Below are 12,501 nucleotides of genomic sequence, written 5' to 3'. Positions count from 1 at the left end.
CAGCCCATCACCAATTATTTTTTGGTAGCAAAATAGACAATTCTTTGGGGGGGGGGGGCGATATATTGGAAATGCTCCCAAATGATCAAATTAAGTGGTCATTTAAAAATGTATCAAGGAGACTATCTCATGATGAAAAAGTGCGAGTGGGTTGCAGAGTTCCAGGCTGGAGTAAATTAGGTGAGGTTTTCACACTGGGGAAGAAGTATTACTTATTTGCCTGTGGCTAATTTGGGGAGCTGCTTGCCAAGTGAGCTGTGAAGGACTTCTTGTCTCCAGGGTTGGGCCAGTTCACGCTAAGCCAGCGCGTGCCACCTAAACAGCAGACGCTTCCAGTAGGAGAGCCGAAGCACACGATCAATGCTGAGCCTCTGCACAGGATATAAGCCCATGAATCCATCCACACTTTCCCAAGCGTCTCCACGGAAGCTTTGGAAATCCCACCTACACCATGTCACCTCTTTTTTCTGAAGAGGGAAAACTCTGCGACAAAATGACGTAACTCAAGCTACAGCAGAAGCCAGATATTTTGAAAAAGCTACAGGACAATAGAACCTCATCCCAAATGACCCAGGGACACAGGTACTACGTTAAAAACCAGAACTGTTAACGGAAACGACACATGCGCTACCTCACTTGGACAGATCAACAGGACACACGAGAAAGAAGCGTTTGTAAGGCCGAAGGTGCAACATCACAGATCTTAGTAGCAAATGCCTGCGACACACTCATGGTTTTGCACGTCACTCAGACACTGGAGGAGTCAAGCATGCAGGGCTCACGGCAGGACTGGGAGGAAACGTTCTTGGAAGTCTCTGGGCAGGTGACTGCTGACTGAGAAACAGCCTTCTGAGCTTCTTTGGCAAACATTTATCAAGACCATTTTTGACACGAACAGTTAACGCCTTGCTTCGAAAATTTTGCTCAGTTTCTTAAGAACGCTGGTTGGTCGGTTGGTTGTTCCCCCCAACCCCCCGCCCAGCATCTTCGGAAATCTAAGCGTGGACATCATCCCTTTCACTTAATACCATGGAGCCTCTGTCAAACACGCGAGCATCTCCTCGGGTAGGCCCAGTAAATGGAGTGTCCGGTAGCAGCCCCAGAGCATGAATACGACCTAGCCTCAATTTAGACAGTTCTGGGGCCAGAAACGAGGTCATTTTTCGATTTCTGTTTACAAAGACTTGTGAGCAACTATTTCTTCAAATCCGAACGAGATGGTGTGACAGTAGAGTGGCACAGTGCTTAGTCTGTAATGTACAGGGATCTGAGCAGCCATGAGCCAGAAGAGCTCAGATCCATCTTTCGCTTCATGGACCAGACGGGGCTTGGTCAGCAGAGCCTAGTGGAGACGCCGTGGCTTGTCTGCGAGATGAAGCAGAGCCTGCTTGTCACCTGCTCCGGATCACCACTCGTCAGGCCTCTGCTTTGTGGTGTCGTAGGCTCTGATCACTTCGGACTGAGAAACGATCCCGTTTTCATCTTGAGAGAAGGCATAGCCATCTGTAAACGAACGGCAAGAGCGAAAGGATCAGTGCGGAGAGGCTGGCAGTCCCGTGTACTCCGAGTTTTCCAGATCCTCTGTGGAACTTGGGAACGTAACGGCTGCCCCACCACCCTCGACTGCAATGGAGACACTCTGCCAGGGTCAGGATTGGACTACAGAAGGCGTCACTGTAGAAGTGGGGGGTGGAGGACAGGTTGCCAGAGACTTCTCTACAGTCGATGAATTCGGCTCCCTCACTGATGGGGTAAGTAACCCTCAACCCCTCTTGGTTCTCTGTTCCGCATGTCTAATCAAAACCCTATCTCATTTGTGCTTGCCCCCTACCCCCACTTGAGAGAGGGGTGTGAGTGGATTTAGTCTATCTGGTGCATGAATGTCCATAGGCATTTGGTGGTGATGAAGAAGAAATGGAAGTGAGCAGGAGGTCAAAGAGGAGATTAACACAATGTTTGTAAAAAAAAGGTAGAAAATGGGCTTCTTCACAGGTGGACATGATTCTTATCTCTCATCAGCTACCAAGAGATCCATGAATGTCCCAAAGTGGCTTGGAGGGGCCATGTGCATAACAGAAAACAAATCTCTCTCTCTCTCTCTCTCTCTCTCACACACACACACACACACACACACACACACACACACACACACACACCCCAAAAGCAGTTTCCAAGGCTGGCTTCTTCACCACTTTCTGGGTCACATCTTTGAAGAAGGCTTCTTAAAGTTTAAAGGGCAAAATAACATTCAACTTGAGTGTACATAAATCAAAATAAATGATATGGGAAAAGCAACATGAAGCAAGAGATATATTACCAACCCAAGTCAGATTTACTATAGAGGCTTTATATAGTATATTCTTCTTTGAGATCCTTGAACTATTAAGATGGGGTGATACCTAATCATTTCTTACAACTCCCAATATCCATAAATACTTTTGAAGTATTTATGTGTTGTACGGAACACATAAAGTATTTATGTGTTGTACGGAAGTTGGAAAAGCACAGTGAATTTGTAAAAGGAGAAAAGATACCACCACCAAGATGGCTTTAAGGGCTAAGATTTATTTTCCTGGTTCTGCCTCAGATTTGAGGAAGCCAGCGCCATGTGGAAATATGATTGTTTTGTTTTCAGTGAAACAGCAAGATTTTGAAACACCCCATCTCTCCTGTTAAATGTTAGGGAGCTTCAGCCAGTGGATTCTCTAACCATTTGTTACTTACACACCACGTTGCAAATATGCAAAGCCTCGATTGGCCTGGTGAGCTGAAATAGTTTCATATTCCTGAAGCCAAAAGACTGCTTTGGGAACTGCTGCGATACATTTACAGCAAATCCTGTACTGAGAAACAAGAACACAGATACTTACGGAGTAGGTTTTGCTGCATCGATTCGGATCGGTACAAGTTCACGTGGTTCTTCTTAAAGACATTCTTGAGCAGTTGTGCCCTCTCGGTGAGGCTGCAGAGCAGGTGCAAACGTGTGACATGAATGATCAGCTCAGCAGGGACCCCAGCCAGCACACCCACAGGACGGCCACAGAGAGGCCGGATGTAAACAAAAGACCATTTGAGAAATCTGCTCAGGAGCCATTCTGTTACCGTACTTTTCCGGCTAGCCAGTGAGATTTCTTATCCCATTTTGCTTTTAGTATCACCCGATTAGAGAAAAATAATGTGTGTGTTTATCAGAAGTTATAAATCAGGCATTCCTACGTGATGTTTGAAGATCTGGCACAACATAACTTAGGGAGAGGCAAAATATTCCAGCTATGTTATCAACTCCTAAAAATTTAATGGACTTACTAAGTCTGTTTTAAGCATGGCTTTTTAGAATTAAGGAAAAACATAAATATTACTATAGAGATTTCAACCTCTGTACGCATTTCACTACACAATGCTTATTTATTCCTAGTTTTCCATTAAAGGAACCCTAAATATTATGAAGACATTTCATATGCACTTTTAAATTAGGAGCCTTCTATTGCAACGGCAAAAGGGTATGAAATGTGTGCTTAATTTCTTTGTAAACCCCCAAAAAGTATTTTTCAGAAAACAGAGTTTCAATAAATGTTTTCAATTGGCTTCTGCACAGATAGAGGCCACCTCATTGTGTGTTTGGAGCAAGCACCCAGTGAGAAACGGCCCCTGTTTCGTCCATGGCCCACAGAATCATTCCTCGCTCAATCACCCACTGCTGTCGGGCGGACATGAACTCACTGCCACGCAGGGGGGTGCTCGGTAGACCTCCCTGTCGCATCTTTGTCCAGCCAAGTGCCCTTTTCTTCACCACTGTGCCACCAGGCCCGTGTCCTGACACAGTAGGAACTCACATATCTGTCCAACAAGCGAACGCAGTCATTCGGGAATGCACTCAAGGGCATCGTCAGTCTTCTCAGTCACATCCTTCCTGCGCTGGCTGATTTATTAAAGTTTGCTTTCAGATCAAAGGGCAGGGCTAGGAGGGGCCAATTAATAACCCACAGGCTTTGCAGCAACTGTTTATGCAATTTTTGTTTTAATCGCTGGAACGGATTCAGATGAAAACTTTTCCATTTTGCCTTCTCTCCGCTATAAAAGATGTAGTTTATAACTGCGGCAGTGAGTTATGTTCAGGCTAGATTTTGCCAAAGATTGTGAGCCCCTGAAATGGGGCAGTCTGCCTCACACGCGCACGCAAAGATCTGCAAAATGAACCGAAACGCCGCGTAACAAACCACGGCACAGAAGGCATGTAGACGTGCTGCCGTTTGTCGTCAAGTTCCAGCTAGACGCATTTCATTTTAGCATCGTGGGGATGTTAATGGATGTGCCTTCTTCGATACACTTTATAGTCAACAAGGATTAGCTACCGGAGAGCAAGTAAGCGAACTAATCCCTCGGCCCAAGGTGTCTGCAAAGAGTTGCGCACGCAGCTCCCTCCAGTGAGTGAAATGCGCAGATACGGGGAAGGAGAGAGGCCGGCTTATGGAGTCGCTCTTTTTACTCTACTCTCTGCAAAACGATTTAACATTACAGACCCGGGGCCCTGAGGGACACTAAAGTATGCCACTGCCGGGAGGAAGTCAGCCGCTTTAGCAGCAGGTGGCCTGACGCGGTGGCGGGAGCCCTGCGCACTGGGTGCTGGCCAAGCCTCTGGCGTCCAGTCCCCCAGCGACTGATACGAGGACGGCAATGGATCAGGCGGTGTCTGGGGTCCGGCCTGGGCTTGCTCACTGCCCCGTGCCTTCCTGTTAAAATACCGGAGTGCTAGAAACCAAACCAAACCAAACCAAACCGAACCGAACCGAACCGGATGGAAGTGTTGTAAATTTCCTAGTATGATATCATAGCAATTTAAATATAAAGGTAATTTTATATTGGAATGTTTCCTATAAGTTTATATAGGAGGGAGAACGCCGCCGTGACATCACGTTACTGTCCCATTTTCAAAAGCAAAACCGCCGAGTTCGTCTCTTTCTTGAGAACATATCCCCCTACTGAGGAAAGCACACGGGTTTCAGTGTCTCAATAGATTTAGCTTCTGCGTCTGTTCCTGATTAGCTAGGTCGTCTTGGGGAAATCTTCCTCAGTCATCTCACACATAAGAGGACAGTGTGTTAGCACTCAGGCCCGCTGTGAAAACTCAGCGCCTGGAACAGTGACTGGGAGGTAGCAAGCACTCAGCCAATGCTAGTCCCTCCCACCCTTGCCCCAGGAGGTCAAGGGATTTATTATTAAAAATCAGCTAGGACAGAGGTATTCACTGCACAAAAGATGCTTTGTAAGGATCAGTTTTGATGAGATGTCTACTGCCGCACATGCGCTTTAATTTATAACGCCCCCAACCCCATCTCTGTAATAGAAAAACTAATACAGAGTGGGGTTTTGTTTTGTTTTGTCTCGGCTCTGTTGGACTTCTTGCCTTAGTCTTTGCAGAGCAAAGAGCTGCTCCCACGGAATATGAATACCATTCCCCCGAGGGTGTTTAATACATTATTTGTGATGATGAATCGTATTTTTCTACTCTTATTTTTCCTCTAGGGAACTACCCATCACTTCAAATTCAGGACATTTTATACCAGCAGTGAGTATGGGTTGTGATATGACTATCAGGTTACATTATGAAACATACTGGTAACAATGCCACGAAAAGATAAATTCAAAGTTTGTGTTTTGTTTAACAGCCCAACAGGGTGTGAGAAGAAATATTTGCAATAGACACCAAAGATAATTTCTCATTAAGGCCATTCATACCCACGACCCTTAGCCGGCAGTCTTGTATGTACTCTTTTTGAGTTTTTTAAAAACATGTTTTCAGTGAAAGTTTAGGGAGCAAATTAGTTTCCCAGGCAATAAAGACACACTTGTTGTTTTGTGAACACCCGTCGGACATCCGCTGGCATTCCCTCATGTTAACAGCATTCTCCCACTCCCTTCACTTGCCTTTTTCCTGCCCTTTCCTGACTTTCCACCTTGATTTTGGGCAAATGCTGGCCTGTTGGTTTCCTGTGACTGATTGTTCCGGGGCAATGTTCCGGCTGGGTGCTACTGCTCACTTTATGGACCTCTCTCTTCTTGGGTGATCTCTAGAAGTGTGCTCCGTTCAGTCCCCCCCTCCCCCCATCAAAGCAGCCAGTCAACAGGGTGAGCACATCTACGCACATGTTCTTTCATTTACACGGTAATTGGCCCAAAACAAACTCACTGCCCCTAAGTTGAAATAGACTCACAATGGCCCTGTGGACCAGGGTAGAACTGTCCACCTGGGTTTCCCAGAGTGTTAACTTTTTACGGGAGTAGGCAGTCCCAACTTTTTTCTATAGGGTGGTTGACGGTTTCAAACGGCTAACCCTGCAGTTAGCATCCCAACTCTTAACCACTATGCCACCAGGGGTCCATGCCAGCCTGCAGGCCTTTGTAAATTGGGAAGTTCCTTAACGTTAATTATGTAACCATCATTATAAATGTGTTACTTATTTTCTAACACCCTAAGATGTCATAACTTAGATAGTTGATGTTGGTGAGGTCTAAAGACACCATGTCTTAAAACAACACTTTATGTAGAGTGGAACACTTAAAATAGATAACGTGGGTAAAGTCTTGTTTATTGTCCTGGAATGTGGTATTTTCCGTTATTTCTGAAGGGCAGACAATTTGCATTTATTTTCACATTGGGTTGACGAGCTATTTCATCTGACCCATTAAAATGGATCTCCAGGAAATCAACCACCACGCCCTCCTGGGATGTTTTCATGTCCATCAAGTGAGTGATGTCCTATAGGAGGTGGTGGTGGGGAGACGAACAATGACGCTCACAGGGCTGGTCCCTGCCCTGGAGGAGATAACATTTCCTCTTCTGTCACTTTTCATTACAAACGGACAGAATCATTACGGCGGTGATGAGAACAGGCCGAGGGAAACATTTGATATATCTCACGACCCTCAGTCCTCGTCAAGACATCTACATAACACTAATCTAAAATCCAGTGTGACTGTTGAGAAGCATGGGGTTTTCTTTCTCTCTATCAGCTCTGAGGCGATGCTAAAACTGCGTTTCAGTAAATGAGATACGATGCAGGAAGACGAGGGGAGACCACCATCATCGACCACATGGCCTGATGCCCTACCACACTCTGCTTTCCTCCCCACCGCTTTAACTAAGGCTGTGGGCCAAGAAGGGCAATGGCCCAGGTCAATGAAGATTGATTTTGGGTTTGTGCGTAAATTATACTTCACAATGGTTGATTCTAAGTTGCTGGCTAATGTCTACAGTTAGAAATAATACTGATGATGATAATAACAAAATACTAGTTTTTTATCATATCTGTCAGATTGTTTCAAATGCATAAAAAAGATATTCAAAGTTAACTGCTTTGTCACCAATGAACCCACAAATGCCCGTATTCCCTTGTTTTAAACCATTTTTTCCCCATAAAGTAAAACATCACGCACCCCTTAGGGGGGTATACATTTGGAAAAATTCATACTTTGGTTGTAAAATGTATAAATATTTACATTGAATGAATAAACACAAGCTATAAACAACCTTATGTATATAGTACTTATTACATTATAAATAGTACAGATTTTCTGGCAAATGCTTGCTACAAACTTGTCCAGAAAAAAATCAAATGTCTCATTTTTTGGGACACTGGGATATAGATGCTGCTGTTTTCCTGGTGCGAACCACGTCAGCACACAGCTCCAGGAGAGACTTGGACTGACTTGTGAAATAAAGTTGTATGTTTTGCTTTAGGAAGACATAGAGTGTGTGTATTGGCTTGCCCATTATACTAACGGTCATCTTATTAAATGTTAAAGAGCTATCTGTAGAAATTACAAATAAAACTCAAATTAAACAAGTGTTTCCTGAGTCGATTCCGACTCCGAGCAACTCTCTCGGGCAGGGTGGAATTGCCCTCTGGGGTCCATGCGTGTGGGATTCCCTAGGGGAGTAGGAAGGCCCATCTTTCTCCTGCAGAGGCTGCTGGTTTCAAACTGCTGACTTTGAGGTTAGCAAGCTAAAGAGTGACTATTGAAAAATCTTAATCACAGCACCGATCTTCTCAGTAATCTTGGGCGGCCCACTTTAAACGTGTCTATTACACTTGTTGATTTTGACACGCAGTGCAAAGATTTCCCCATCAAAAATAAAAATACACGACGGCAAGGCTGATCTGCAAATTTTGGAAAGCAGTTGGGTTTTTCTGCGAACATTGTTGACATAAATGGATTCCTACGGGATCCATATGTGAAAAGCAATACGTTTAGATCAGTGCTTTGCAAAGATGGGTGATACTGTCTCAAGAGGGAGGCCGGCAGGCCTGCCGATGAGAACCTTTTATCCTAGGTGATGGGCCCAGGGGGCAATCAGTAGCGGGTTTTTATGTTGTTTTTTTTTCCTGCAAAGAGGCTGAATATGTTTGGGAACCTATGATTCAGATCAGGGGTGTCAAACTCAATTAAAATGAGCAACTTGGATTTTGTGATTTTACTCATCTTCAGTAGTTAAAGGGTTAACGAAGGAGTTGTGTGTATGGTATTGCTGCCAGCTCCCCTAGGCGCTATTTTCTTTTTGTTTTTTTGGCGCTATTTTCTTCATAACAATTTTTTCTATTTTCACTTTCTTTCAGAGCCTCACGGGCCACAATAAACTACCTCGCGACCCGCAGGCCGTTAGGATGATGAGAACAACTCTACCCAAAATTTCACTGTTGCATCTATTTGCCGAGTGACCTAATATTTCTGCTACCAAAAGTTTAAGTATTTTAAGATGTTTGAATTATTGAAAATGGCTAACATTGAGAAATAAATTATAGCATTGATTATTATGGAGTGCTGGCAAGTAATAGCTGCTTTGCCAACTTTGCATTTTGTACAAAGCCTGACCTTCGTATGAGACCCACAGCCATGAGGTCCAACTCACAGAGACACTATAGGACGGAGCAGAACTGCTCCCCACTCACCACTCAGTCAGTATCCTTTCACCATCAATCACTTAATCATCGATTCATCATTTCCATTCACTCACCCTTTCATTCACTTATTTCTTCATTCATTCCTTCATTCACTCATTCCAGCCATTCGTCCATTCAACAATTCTTTATTGAGTGCTCCTATGCTTCGAGGATTGGGTTGTGGCTATGACTGAGACACGGGCGCCTCTCCCTCAAAGGAGCTCATTCCGTATGCATAAACAGACAGATTAGAATGCCTTGCAGTAAATGTATCAACACAAGTCGAAACACTCTTGAGCATGAATCACTTTTACCTGGGAAGCGTCGAGGGAATCACATCTGAACTTGGTTTTGGAAGCCAGGGCATGGCGTGTCCAGTGTGTAAAAGGAAGACAGTAAATTCCCATACACGGCACAGTGTGGGCAATGACTGAAGGTATGAAAGCGCATGTTGCGGTGCAGCCAACAACGTGTGACCGTCAGGATAGAAACAAACCAGAATGTCTCCTTTCTGGAAATTTGATACCAGTCTCATTCTCCAAAGATTTCGAAATAATCCTGGCAGTAAGATGGGCGATGAAAATTCCTTAACTGCTTCAGGATGAAGTTGGTCTTCACCTGAAGACGTTTCCACCCGGGTGCCTATTTCCCCTCTCATAGATCCTTCCCCCCACTGTCTTCTCCACATCACCTTTCAGGAAGATACTATGGTGGCGGTGCTGTCCCCCCCTGTGTGTCAATGACAGTGGGGAGGGAGCCTATTCCAGACTGGGGGGTTTGTTCTGTGGCACTCAGCAGTAGTTAACGATGTGCCCAAATCTAAAGAAAAACTCGATAGCTCTTTTAGGCAAAAGAACAAGGCAGCAGGAAGAAATTTATCTGAGGCATTTTCTGTGGGGCGTCGGTGCTAACTCAGGGTTGACTCTACTACTCTCCTCTTTAGCACCAAGCAGTCATCACAGAAAACTCACTCCTATTGTCTGAATTGTTAGAGTCACGGGCACAGCAGGAGCCATGCAAACTTCAAGTACCGCATGAAGGGCTTACTGTAACTCGCATGAAGGGCTTACTGTAACTCGGCTAATCCGCAAACATGAAGTACATACTCAGGATAGTTACTGCATTGCCAAAGGCCCTTCCCTACTTTTAGCAACAATTTTGTTAGCTATAACTCTCACCACATTCTTTTTTACAGCTAGATAGTTGAGGAGAAATAGCGGTTACTGAAGGGTTCCAGACAACCAGAGAGGCGTTTTGCTACAATACATGTTAGGGTGCAAAGATTGAGATGAAGAGGGAGGAGGCGGATGCAGACTGTTAGCGTCTGCTGGGGTGGGAGGTGGTGGCAGTCAATTACTTAATGTGGTTCTTTTAGGCAAAGACTAACTCCCCCCAATAACCCTTTCCTGTACGGATTTGGTAAGAAAATGGTAAGCCTGGGGAAGACACTCACAGGATTCACCTATGAGTAGTTGAGAACAAGAGTCCCTGGAGTGCCATCCTGTCCTGTATAAAAGGAGTCCTCTGAGAAGCAGGAGGAGGGATCTCATTATCAGCAAGAGCCGGGAGCAGAGTGTGCCGTCTGGACCTGAGATCCCTGTGCAGCGAACCTCCTGGATCCAGAAGACAGCTGTCCCCCCTCGGAGGAGCAGCAGCAGAAGCAGGGACCAGAGCATGGTACAGAATTGTGGACTTCCCAACCCTCTGAGTAAGTAAAGCTGAGTGCGTCCGTGAAGGGTGCTGGCTTGCGGAGTAGGGCGCCTCTGGGTTCTTAACTCAGGGAGCTGGGTTTGCTGCCCTGTGGAACTTGAGCTGAATGCCTTTGGGCAGAGGTTTCCAGTGGAGTGGTATGCCCCTTTGGGCATTAATTAGCAGATCTGGAGTAAATTTGTAATAAGAGCTGATAAACAATTATCCTGAGCATTTCTCCCTGGCATTACAAGTTGTTAACGTCCTCAGTAAACCCTGTAACCTTTACTTTTGTCCGTGAGTTCTGTATAGCATGGCAATGGCTATTGGAACCCAGAGAGGTAAAGTCGAGAACATTTAACTAAGACAACAAAGAATATTTCTAGTATTCGCTGTGTTTTAAAGGGCTGGCTAAGCATTTGCTCTCTCTAGATCACCAAAGTAGAGGGGTGGTGAGAAGGGGGAGAGCCCTCCACAAAATGGATGGACACAGTGGCTGCCCCATGAGCTCAAACACAGGAACCATTGTGAGGACAGCCAGGGACTGGTGGGGTTTTGCTCTGTTGCACACAGGGTCACTGAGTCGGAACCAATCGAAGGGACTGGTGGGGTTTTGCTCTTTTGCACACAGGGTCACTGAGTCGGAACCAATTCGAAAGCCCGTGACAACCAGAACATGTCGCCAGTTCCATAAGGTCACCTGGAAGGTAGCATTGTTCCCAGTACCCATAGAGGGAAATGGATGCAGAGGAGTGACGGGCTATTTTTGCTGTTCCGCCACCTTCTTCATAAATCAGCCAACGTGAGACAGAAAGTGAGTGGTTAAGGGCAGGGGCTCTGGAACTCATTAGTCCAAGGTCTAGTTCTGTCTCTCAGGACCTCACTCCAAGCCTCACTTTCCTCACTTGGTAAAAATGCCAACCAGTGATTTGGATAGTGTTGTGGGAGGGGTTTTGTTATTGTTAGCTGCCATTGAGTGGCCCTGACTCATGGGGCCGCCTTGTACAAGAGGACTAAACGCCGCCTGGTCCTGGGCGAGCTTCACCATCACTGGGATGCTGGGGTCTTGAACTGCAGCTAGCGTGCCCTTTGAGCGCATTCCAACCTAAGGCTCACCTTCCAGTACTACGCTGTTTATCGGACAAGAGTGTGCTGTGCTCCGGAGCATGTTCATTGGCTTATTTTTTGAAATAGACCACCAGACCTATCTTTCTCGTCTGTCTTAGTCTGGAAGATTTGCTGAAACCTGCCCTTCACGGGTGACCTGCTGGTCAATGAATCATCTTAGCAATCATGATTAAGCAACACGTAAGCCACCATAGTAGGACACAGTGATAGAAGAGTAGTGGGCTACGTGGGATGAAATGGGTGCACACAAAATGATAACTGCAAAGCGTGGTATGACATAAACACTCAGCAAACATCAGTGCTGTTATTTATAAAACAGGCACAAATTGGTTTGTGATGTGTCCTCCTGGCTAATGAGAGAACTAAAGGCCAAGGTCTCGGCTTCAGTTCCCAGTCTGACACTCCCTCCCTGTGTCAAACTCAATTACAACAGTGAATAACTATTAAGGTGGCAGATACCAGGGCAAAATAGAGACTTTTTCCCTTTTTGGTCACTGTTGTTTAGATAAAACTTTTCTGATTTAAGGCATCAAAGAACAAAAAATCATATCGTTGCGTGCTCACCTTCCTGATACGATCACTGAAGACAAAGCAAATGTGGTGAAGAAAGCAGATGGTGCCTGGCTATCAAAAGATAGAGAGTCTGGGGTCTTAAAGCTTGAAGGTAAACAAGCGGCCATCTAGCTCAGAAGCAACAAAGCCCACATGGAAGAAGTACACCAGCCTGTGTGATCACGAGGTGTTC

The 12,501-nt window shown here is 45.4% G+C and overlaps 1 protein-coding gene across 1 annotated transcript in view; it reads right to left on the bottom strand.

Moving 5' to 3' along the window:
* Window positions 1-131: 131 nt before the first annotated feature.
* The window catches only part of ATP8A1 (ATPase phospholipid transporting 8A1), a 190,663-nt gene continuing 178,293 nt past the window's right edge, over window positions 132-12,501 (bottom strand). The window contains exons 29-30 of the mRNA XM_075544993.1: window positions 2,871-2,962; window positions 132-1,503 (exon numbers count right to left, since the gene is read on the bottom strand). Coding sequence (XP_075401108.1) covers window positions 1,406-1,503; window positions 2,871-2,962 — 190 coding nt within the window. The 3' untranslated portion in view covers window positions 132-1,405. The remainder of the gene's footprint in view (window positions 1,504-2,870; window positions 2,963-12,501) is intronic.

Source organism: Tenrec ecaudatus, chromosome 3, assembly GCF_050624435.1.
Source record: "Tenrec ecaudatus isolate mTenEca1 chromosome 3, mTenEca1.hap1, whole genome shotgun sequence".
Classification (NCBI taxonomy): domain Eukaryota; kingdom Metazoa; phylum Chordata; class Mammalia; order Afrosoricida; family Tenrecidae; genus Tenrec; species Tenrec ecaudatus.
The sequence above is the reverse complement of the archived record's forward strand: the minus strand, read 5'-3'. Positions and strand labels throughout refer to the sequence as shown.